An 11,090-nucleotide genomic window follows, 5' to 3' on the forward strand; every position below is an offset into this window, starting at 1 on the left:
GTGTCGTGGCAAAATGCAAATCTTGGTATAACCATATGTTTACCTTCCCATGGTGTGAGATATGCAGGACATGACATACGTGTACTATGAGCTATACATGGGCTACGTGGCATCCTGACTTAAACAACGGCCTGTATGGAAATGTACTGGGAGGGGAGGATGCTGCCAACAGTATAAGAGATTGTGACTTCTGTTATGACTTCGGTGTACGCTTGGTGTGGCCTTGTGGCTGCATCAACCGTGCCTCTTTCTTGCAAGAAACTTTTTTATTAAATAAACCTTTCTAATTATAATTGGCTAATGTTTGTCTCTTATTCAGTGAAGCGATGGAGTTAATTATTTTGCCATTACAGTAAGGAACATATCAAATAATTTATATGCGAAAGGAAGCATGATGCAATATATTTAAAATGTTTACTTTTATTAATTTCAAATAGCATTGATCTTGTATTACAGCTGTCTGTCCGATAGGTGTCAGTATATTCCAACTATGCTGGAATGCCAAAAATAACACATGGTAGAAGAAGAGCGTCGCCTGGATACTGCATGAAGCTTAAGGATGCTCATCAGATTAGAAGGTTATCATCATTTTAAGATCATTTTAAACAGGTTAAAGTGATCGTTTTTGTAAATTTCCTGACACTTAAATTGATATTAATCTTCTCTCATTTTTTATTCTGTTTAAGTTTTAAGATTCGATCAGGACATGAAGTTTTGGGTTTGTTTTGTTTCAGTAGATTGGCTTCTTGTTTTTCTGTTTCTTCTGTATATTCAGTTGTGTTATAGATATATCACTGAACTCGTTGACGCCTTGTGCATCTGTCTGTTTTACAAATGTGCTACTGTTTAAAGATAAATGCTGTCAAGTTTGCTTGTTCATTGGAAATATGATTTATCATTTGTGTCTTTCCGTATATATTGCTCTATGTTGCTGTGAGGTGCTTGATGATTTTACTTAGATGAATATTCTTCGAATATTCTTAGTGTCACCGGTGTTTTTGTTGTGTCGCGTGCAGATGCTCGAGGAGTGTGTGTCTGTGCTCGGAGCGCTGGAGTGTGTCGTCCGGCGCTGTCTCGGTCCAGACGGTGGAAGTGTGCTGTTGACTCGAAACACTGGAGAAACACTCATCACCAGGCATGGACAACGAGTTCTCTGCGCCCTACAGCTGGAGCACCCGGTGGCCAGGTAAACTCTCTTTTAAAAGTAAAACAATTAAAATGTATTGCTTAAAACTGAGTGGAGTATGATTTTGTTTGATGGGTCATATTGCAATCTAACCGTTATGAGCAATAACGTTACAGGTTTTTTTTTTTACATGCCTTTTTTATTTTCTATTTTAATGTATTTTTAAATGTAAAGCATTCCTGTGATGGCAAAGCTGAATTTTCACCATCATTACTCCAGTCTTCAGTCTCATGACCCTTCAGAAATCATTCTAATATGATGCTTTGCTGCTCAAGAAACATTTATTATTATTATCAATGCTGAAAACAGTTTTGCTGCTAAATTTGTGAAAACCATGATACATTTTTTTCCCAGGATTATTTGATGAATAGAAGGTACAAAAGAACAGATTTAGATGGATTAATTAAATAGATTAACAATAAAAGTATTTAAAAATCTATCTATCTATCTATCTATCTATCTATCTATCTATCTATCTATCTATCGTTCTATCTATCATTCTATCTATCGTTCTGTCTGTCTGTCTGTCTTCTTGAGATAAATAGAATTAGATAAATTAGAAGTAATAAAATATTATTAAATGTAGGGTTTTAGGGCAAATGAAAAGTGTCATGTGAAGGCCAATTATGGTAAACCATACACCATACGTAATTTGTCCTCTGCATTTAATCCATCCAAATTAGTGCACTGCATACACATTAGGACTAGTGAGTAGTAAACACACACATTGCAAACCATGGACACACACAAGGGGACCTCAGTGTCATTTCCTGCTGGCGTTGAGAATCGAAACTGAAACCTTCAGGTTCTGACTCTCTAACCATTAGGCCTCTAAATCAACCTAGAGAGAAACGAACAATTCTGACGGTTTATTTTTATTATGAATTATATTATGACGATGATGTAGATTTATTTAGTATATTTTTGTTGTCATTGTTCTTTAGGATGGTGTTGGACTGCATGTGTGCACATGCTAAAGCTACTGGAGACGGCACAAAGTCATTTATTCTCCTGCTGGCCGCACTTTTACGAGGAATTCAGAACTCTGCTCATATGCACCGCAAAGGATCTTGGACTGGGCCTGGCCTTCAAAATCTTGCTAATCGCCTTCTTGCTGTCAGCCGGAAAGAGTTGGATGATGCCATAATACACAAAATTACCCCATATGTGTCATTATACTGTAGTCACCATAGTTACAAACTGGAGGGTTGCATCCTTGATTTGTTGATTGGCGGGTATATTTCTGGAAGAGTGGCGATTGGCCAGGCTGATATACTGAAACGAGTCCTGTGTGAGTTCTACCACAAAGTGTGTCAAGATCAAGACATAATTGAAACAATCTCATTCGCACTTCTCTTTACTGCATACGCCAGTGACAGGACTTCCTGTTGGCGCCTCAGAGGTGATCGAAGGCCTGGTTGTGACTCGTGATTGGTCGGTGTGGACTGAACTGCAAGGACCAGTAAAAGCACTCATTTTATATGAGAGTTTTGGGCCTTCTTTTGTTGACAACATATCCGTATCCATTCAACAAGACTGGCTGCACCGTACAGAGAGCATCATGAAGCAAAAGTTAGTGATTTTATTAGACTTACAGGTGCATGTTCTGCTCTCATCCGTGAAGCAGCCGGAAAGTGTGGTGCAGTGGGCTCGACTGAATCACATCGCTCTACTTGAGTTTGTCGACTCTGCCCAGCTGGACTTCCTTTCCAACATTAGTGCAGCAGAAACACTCTCTCATCCACCTCTTCAACACCTCGTGAAGCTAAAGTACTGTAGACGTGTGCTACTTGGTGGGCATCGCTATGCCTGTCTGGGAACCTTTTCACATACACACACACTTGTTCTTTGTGCACCAGCACCAGGATTGCTTGACCAGACTGTGTGTGTGAGCCAAGGTGTGTTTGCAATGCTGCAGCATCTGTCTCGGATGCATGACAGCTTTAATAAACAGTTTCAAAGCTCTGTTCTGGCTGCCGACCAATCAAAGAGTCCTTCTTTGGACCAATCACAAAGCACGCTTTCAACTCAAGACCTGTGGGGTGGAATTATGCGCGCAGGTGGAGTGCTTCCTGTTGGTGGCATGTTTGAGTTCTTGCTACACGATTTCCTCCTGAACGAACGTAACTGTGGTGACCCAGAGTGCTGTAGACTGCTGGCAGAGGCTTTGTTGTGTGTGCCTAGAGCTTTATACTCTCACAATGAAAGATGCTTCTTGAATATCCAGACATCTTTCTTAAGCGATCTTAAGCAATCGGACCGGGCCAAACTGCAAGGGTCAGAACTGCCGGACTTAAAGTTTGGGCTCGGATTTAGTGAGCCACCGTGTCTAGAGTCGGTCAGTGGTAAACAGCAGCTTGTTGTTTCTGTGTTGCAGTGTTTGCACAGACTCTTAAGCGTAGGGGCTATTTTACACACTCGCTCTCCATTACGCACCGGCGCACAAACACACTCTGAGGATGATGAGGAAGAGGAGGAAGCAACCCTGAGCTCTCAAAAGCCACTCAAAGAACAGTTGCATAAGCCGTACTGAACATCCAGGCCTATAATATGTGTAAATTCTATACACTGCTGTTTAAACGTAGTGGCCCCAAAAAAGTAATGGACACTTAAGTCATTCTTGCATTACATGCATAACTAAAACCAAGTGGCATCTGCTAACAAACACTGACTTTACATCACCTGGTCATTTTTAATAATGTCTGATATATCCTTGTAGAATAAAACCATCGGTAGTTCACATTAATTTCATTTAAATCCTTCTGTTTTTTCCTCTTAATTTTCTTTTAAACAAATGCCACTTGATTTAGTGTTTTGTTATATAATGCAAAAACATTCAGACATTCTCAAGTGTTTCTTAAATGTCCTATATATTAATTGATTTATATAAAATATTCTTTTGAACACACAATTTTTATGTTTAAATAGAATATTTATAGAAATGTGTTTGTTGAAAGTAAATATTCCATAGTAAATAGTATTAAAAAAAAGAATTATTTGTAAAACAGTTCTGTCTATATTAAACACTGAAATACAAAATTGTTTAAATTTTATTTTTTTTAAGTTTAAAATCATTGTTGGCTGATTTTGGAGGGGGAAAAGTTTTTTAAATTGTCAATAAAACTAGTACTATTCAAAAGTTTGTGAGATTATTTTGAAATTAAATTAATTCTTTTATTTAGCAAGAACACATTAAATTGATAAAAAATGTATCGTGGTGTCCTGAAAAATATTAAGCAGTGCGACTGATAATTAGAAGAAATATTGATCGCCAAATCGTAAGGATCAGGTGACTGAAGACTGGAGTAATTATGTTGTAAATTCAGCTTTGCCATTCGAGGAATACATGTACGGTGCAATGCTTTTTCAATATACCTTTCATGCACTGTGCAATATAGCTGTCTGTGAATGTAAAATGTCTGCAAAGTTCAGATCAAAAGTGATCGACAGATGAAGAGATTGTCTCCTAAAAGAAAGAATCTATTTTAACTGCTGAAACATCTACTTTGACCTGGCCTCAAACGTTGTAGTTAGTAACTGAGGCGCGGAAGAGTTTGACTCGTGTTGTTGATAAGAAGCTGTTTTCTGTGCTGCAAAAGCAAATCCACTTTGCATAAACACTTGAGAAACGATAAGGACTTGCTCTCAAATTGATACGGAAAAACCAACACTATTGTTATTGTTCACATCACTGTGTGTATCACGTGCTGAGGAAGCCTCTGGAGTGTTAATTTACAGACACACTGTGTAAAAGGTTGACCATTCACAGCAGACTGGGCCGTCTGACAAATCAGAGTAATGTAGGCTTGAAAGGGGGGTGTCGAATCCTTGATCAAACCAGTTCAGACATATACAGACTTGTTCAAAATAATAGCAGTACAATGTGACTAACCAGAATAATCAAGGTTTTTAGTATATTTTTTATTGCTACGTGGCAAACAAGTTACCAGTAGGTTCAGTAGATTCTCAGAAAACAAACAAGACCCAGCATTCATGATATGCACGCTCTTAAGGCTGTGCAATTGGGCAATTAGTTGAAAGGGGTGTGTTCAAAAAAATAGCAGTGTGGCATTCAATCACTGAGGTCATCAATTTTGTGAAGAAACAGGTGTGAATCAGGTGGCCCCTATTTAAGGATGAAGCCAACACTTGTTGAACATGCATTTGAAAGCTGAGGAAAATGGGTCGTTCAAGACATTGTTCAGAAGAACAGCGTACTTTGATTAAAAAGTTGATTAGAGAGGGGAAAACCTATAAAGAGGTGCAAAAAAATGATAGGCTGTTCAGCTAAAATGATCTCCAATGCCTTAAAATGGAGAGCAAAACCAGAGAGACGTGGAAGAAAACGGAAGACAACCATCAAAATGGATAGAAGAATAACCAGAATGGCAAAGGCTCAGCCAATGATCACCTCCAGGATGATCAAAGACAGTCTGGAGTTACCTGTAAGTACTGTGACAGTTAGAAGACGTCTGTGTGAAGCTAATCTATTTTCAAGAATCCCCCGCAAAGTCCCTCTGTTAAAAAAAAGGCATGTGCAGAAGAGGTTACAATTTGCCAAAGAACACATCAACTGGCCTAAAGAGAAATGGAGGAACATTTTGTGGACGGATGTGAGTAAAATTGTTATTTTTGGGTCCAAGGGCCACAGGCAGTTTGTGAGACGACCCCCAAACTCTGAATTCAAGCCACAGTACACAGTGAAGACAGTGAAGCATGGAGGTGCAAGCATCATGATATGGGCATGTTTCTCCTACTATGGTGTTGGGCCTATTTATCGCATACCAGGGATCATGGATCAGTTTGCATATGTTAAAATACTTGAAGAGGTCATGTTGCCCTATGCTGAAGAGGACATGCCCTTGAAACGGTTGTTTCAACAAGACAATGACCCAAAACACACTAGTAAACGGGCAAAGTCTTGGTTCCAAACCAACAAAATTAATGTTATGGAGTGGCCAGCCCAATCTCCAGACCTTAATCCAATTGAGAACTTGTGGGGTGATATCAAAAATGCTGTTTCTGAAGCAAAACCAAGAAATGTGAATGAATTGTGGAATGTTGTTAAAGAATCATGGAGTGGAATAACAGCTGAGAGGTGCCACAAGTTGGTTGACTCCATGCCACACAGATGTCAAGCAGTTTTAAAAAAACTGTGGTCATACAACTAAATATTAGTTTAGTGAGTCACAGGATTGCTAAATCCCAGAAAAAAAAAAATGTTTTGTACAAAATAGTTTTGAGTTTGTACAGTCAAAGGTAGACACTGCTATTTTTTTGAACACACCCCTTTCAACTAATTGCCCAATTGCACAGCCTTAAGAGCGTGCATATCATGAATGCTGGGTCTCGTTTGTTTTCTGAGAATCTACTGAACCTACTGGTAACTTGTTTGCCACGTAGCAATAAAAAATATACGAAAAACCTTGATTATTCTGGTTAGTCACATTGTACTGCTATTATTTTGAACAAGACTGTATATATATATATATATATATATATATATATATATATATATATATATATATATATATATATATATATATATATATATATATATATTGTCACGGGGTGAAGAATCACTCGACAAGAGGTATGTGAAAATCAAAGCCCCGGAGGGTGGTTTTATTGAGGAAGGTGAGGTGCCTGGTGAAAGTGTGCTGCTCCGGGTTCAGCTGGCCTGTGCTTCCGGTGTGCTCGTCGTGCTCTCCGCTTCTGGGGGAAGTGAAAGTGGGTGCCAAGACGTGCTCCAAAGGGGTTGGGCTGTCGGTCACTCGCTGCTTTCTGTGAAGAGATGAGAGAGAGATTAGCACAGCGTTGCATCTGCTTCAAGCGCCCCTTCTCAGTGCAACGTGTGCTCCTTAAGAGCATGCGGGCTGATGGGGAGCAGCTGTGACCGATCAGCCGGTGACGAGGACGTGCAGGTGTTCTCCATTGGTTGCCAGGGCGACGCTGATTCCTCTGGGAGTGCTCGTCACAATATATATATATATACATAATAATTTTCTAATTTTTAAAAAAAAGTACCATGAAACAGTAAACACAGATCTAAATACAAAACATTTATTCAATATAAAATTACAATACAACAGTGTATAAAAAAACGTTATGTAATACAAGAGAGTAGCAAAAGCATTTCATATTCATATAAGTTTTTTCAATGACAATTGGCATTTAACCCACTGAGAACAGTAATTCAGTCATCTAATTAAAACAGTGCTATGATGAACAATGTTAAAACATCAAATTCAAATACATCAGAAACATTACATCAGCAGATACAAATTAATCACTAATAAAAGTGAACACCAATTTAAAGGGCTAGTTCACCCAAAAATGAACATTCTGCCATTAATGACTCCTGTCATTCCAGGTAGGAAATAAGGTAGGTAGGAAAGGTAGGAAATGCATTGTTAAAATCATCCATGTGACTCCAGTGGTTCAACCTTATGTAATGAAGCGATGAGAATATGCTTTGTGTGCAAAAACAAACATCACTTCATTACATTAAGGTTGAACCACTGGAGTCAAATGGATGGTTTTAACAACGCATTTCCTACCTTTAGTGCCTTGAAAGTGTTAACTGTTTGGTACCATAGTGAATGAACTGGGCTTAGTGGCCTAAGCTAAATGCTATCAGATCGTCACAGTGCGTCAGAGATTAAGTGCACACACTCAGACGAGAGAGGTATGTGTACCAACTCGCTTTAGTTAAGGGAATAACATAGTTTAATATGAAAAAGCGCTGAAGTATCCCTTTAATTAGATAGCTGTCTATGGAGGGGTCAGAGAGCTCTCGGATTTCATCAGAAATATCTTAATTTGTGCTCTGAAGATGAACGAAGGTCTGATGGGTTTGGAACGACATGAGGGAAAGGAAATAATGACAGAATTAAAAAATTTAGGTGAACTAACCCTTTAAAATGATAGTTCACCTGAAAATGCAAATGTGATGTTTGTCTGCTGACCCCCCGGGTGTCCGAGATGTAGGTGTGTTTGTTTCTTCAGTCGAACACAGATGAAGATTTTTAACTCCAACCATTGCTCGTATAATGCGTGTCAATGGGATGTTTTCTATGAGAGTAAGGGTGCTTTCACATCTCTAGTTCGGTTCATTTGGTCCGAACCAAGGGCAAACAATTATACATTGTTGCATTTTTTCTGATTTTTTGGTTCCTTTTCACACCACACTGATTGCTTTGGTCCGAACCAGTTGAAACGAACCAAAACGCAGGCATGTGACAACATCCACATCACTCATTGGCCATGGCGTATTTCCTAAACTGCTTTTCGATTGGTCAGAATTTACATGTGGGAAAATTCCAACAGGAGAGGCAAAGCCAGCAAACTATAATAACACTATGGAGAGACGACTACGCGGGCCAGTTTTGTCCCTGGCCATAATCTACTACACTGTGTGTATTTACCACAGTATGCAAACAAAACATTTCTATAGTGAAGCGCAGATGCGACGTGAAAACAACGTTCTAATGCACTGCAGACGGCGAGCGCGCATCGCTCGTCACTTCAAGAGGAGGCGTGCATTAATTATTAACTCTTGACATGCTTCCATCTTCCGAAAATATTGCCAACGATCTATCAGGTAATAATATCATGCACACAATGTCAGCGCAGCTAACTACGGCAGCTGGTTCAGTCAAAAAATGATCAGTACTTTTGCAGTTGGTTCTGTTCGAGGTCGGATCACGTTCTCACCTCAAACAAACCGCTCCAGAGTTCGTTTGAAATCGTAGTGTGCTCTTCAGTCCAAATGCATCACATTTCAAAACAGACTTGTACTTTCCCCATGAAATATGTAATCTCTTGCTCATTTCTTAAGTGCTGTCCAAATAACATTAAAACATTAAGACGTACACTTCCCATTAAATGTCAACTCTTAAGATTTTAACAGACTTCCCAAACATTTTTAAACAAAATGATTGTGCTGTGCAGTCCAAATAGCATTAAAACGATTTCATCACACATCCACCATATCCAAGAAATGAACTATTCCTTTAAGACTTTAACAGACTTCTCAAACACAGATAATTTAAAACAAAATCATTGTGCTGTGTAGTCCAAATAGCATTAAAACAATTTCATCACACATTTCTATTCTATATCAACAACTATTTCTTTGAAACTTTAAAGGGGGCGGTGAAATGCTGTTTCATGCATACTGAGCTTTTTACACTGTTAAAGACTTGGATTCCCATCCTAAACATAGACAAAGTTTCAAAAACTAATGTTGGACGTTTGATGGAGTATTTCTGTATCAAAAATACTCCTTCCGGTTTCTCACAAGTTTCGGAGAGTTTTTTTCGAGTATGGGTCTACTTGACGTTAAAAGATCGGAAGGTCCTTGTATGGGCCGTACGGGCTCTTCTCCCGGTAGGGTACATGCGCGCATCACTAGCGCGAGAGAGGAAATGCACGCTGTAAACAGTAAACTGCTCTCAGCTGCAGAGCCAGTCGTCTGTGAACACTAATGTCGGTTATAGTCCGCGCCGCGCTCCACTTCATTCCTCCACTTTGACATTAAGGCGACTTCAACGCTTCAGCACAGCCTTCCGGGAAGGCAGCGCTGCATTTGAACCGATTTGAACGCAGAAATGCTTCAGTCGCATCGCAAAGTGGATCTCCACACTCCAAGAAGTGTGTTTTTGACGGAGCGGTCCCAGCGATAAAGGTTCGGCCCTGCTTTGGAAGCAGGCGGTGAGTAAAACTGCTTGTCTGTGCTGTTGCTTATCGTCGTGTATGTAAACATCAGTAAACGACACGATCGCGTGCTTCGTCATTCAAATGCACTAATGGACTTCATTGCTGTTCTATGTAACTTATAACGTTACACTACTCTGACGTGCAAAACCGTTTTGCTTGCTACTAAGGTTTGGTCGCATACAATAGTCCATAAACCGAATCATGTCATGTTGACAGGCCTCTAAATACAGTACTTACCACAGAGACGGACGTCCTGCTGTTGCTGTTTCTATTTCAGCCTCCGAATTAGATTCTGGATCATATCTATTAGCTGAGATAGCTGAGATGGGTTTCTCCACGCTTGAGGACGTCACCGCTTTGCGCATATGTCATTCTTTAGCTCCGCCCACACGATACGCCTCCAGGCGCTCGTTTTTTTCCGGAAAGACTCGGTACAGCCCATATTTCTTTTACAAATATAATAAAACGAAAGACTTTTCGGAGATATGAAGGATGCAATACTACTCTATAGGTACTCAAGATTGACATGAGATTGACTGAAACTGAGTGTTTCACCCCCCCTTTAACAGACAAAACAAATTCAAAAACTGCTGTTTAAAATTCAAGGAAAAGCAAATGTAATTGCCTAATGGTACCAGAAACAGCATTCATTTTACGCAATCAGAAGTTCATTTTTAAATGCAAGCAACTTTGGCCTGACCTTCCCATCTTCAAGGTTTAGCAGCACTTTCTGTATGAACTCAAAAAAAACGGTCAGCTTCTTTCGGGTAACTAATGTGAAGGGCATACAGTAGCCCAAAAAGCAGCACCAGTGCACTAACCCAGGACTTGGCAGACATTACCACCTCGTCTTCAAGGACAATCAGTATATCCTGTAGTTTATCGTCTTCCTCGATAGCAATGATGGCAACTGCTGCCTTTTGCGCCTGGTCAAGATCTTCTCTCTAAATGGATTGAAATAATCTTTGTTAATGCATGTCTTTATATCTATAAAACAAACAGGCCCTAGTCAGTGTAGACACCATAATTAAATGTTCATGTATGGCAACTAAACCTTAAAGCTACACTGTGTAACTTTTTTAGTTTATTCTTAGCTAAAAACAGTGGAACATGGAAGTATGCGATGGAGCACCGTCCTGCTGCAGAATTTGGCCTCTTTTATGGTTGGGAATATAAGAGGTAG

At 39.5% G+C, this 11,090-nt stretch overlaps 1 protein-coding gene across 1 annotated transcript; it reads left to right on the top strand.

The window, feature by feature from the left end:
* The first annotated feature begins 511 nt into the window (after positions 1-511).
* LOC137047477 (Bardet-Biedl syndrome 10 protein homolog) lies at positions 512-4,122 on the top strand. Its single transcript, XM_067425200.1, is given in 4 exon segments — positions 512-578; positions 1,017-1,186; positions 2,131-2,526; positions 2,528-4,122. Coding segments are annotated over 3 exon segments (1,758 nt in total). The 5' UTR covers positions 512-578; the 3' UTR covers positions 3,720-4,122.
* Positions 4,123-11,090: the final 6,968 nt, after the last annotated feature.

The sequence above is a fragment of the Pseudorasbora parva genome, chromosome 2 (genome assembly GCF_024679245.1).
Source record: "Pseudorasbora parva isolate DD20220531a chromosome 2, ASM2467924v1, whole genome shotgun sequence".
Classification (NCBI taxonomy): Eukaryota; Metazoa; Chordata; class Actinopteri; order Cypriniformes; family Gobionidae; genus Pseudorasbora; species Pseudorasbora parva.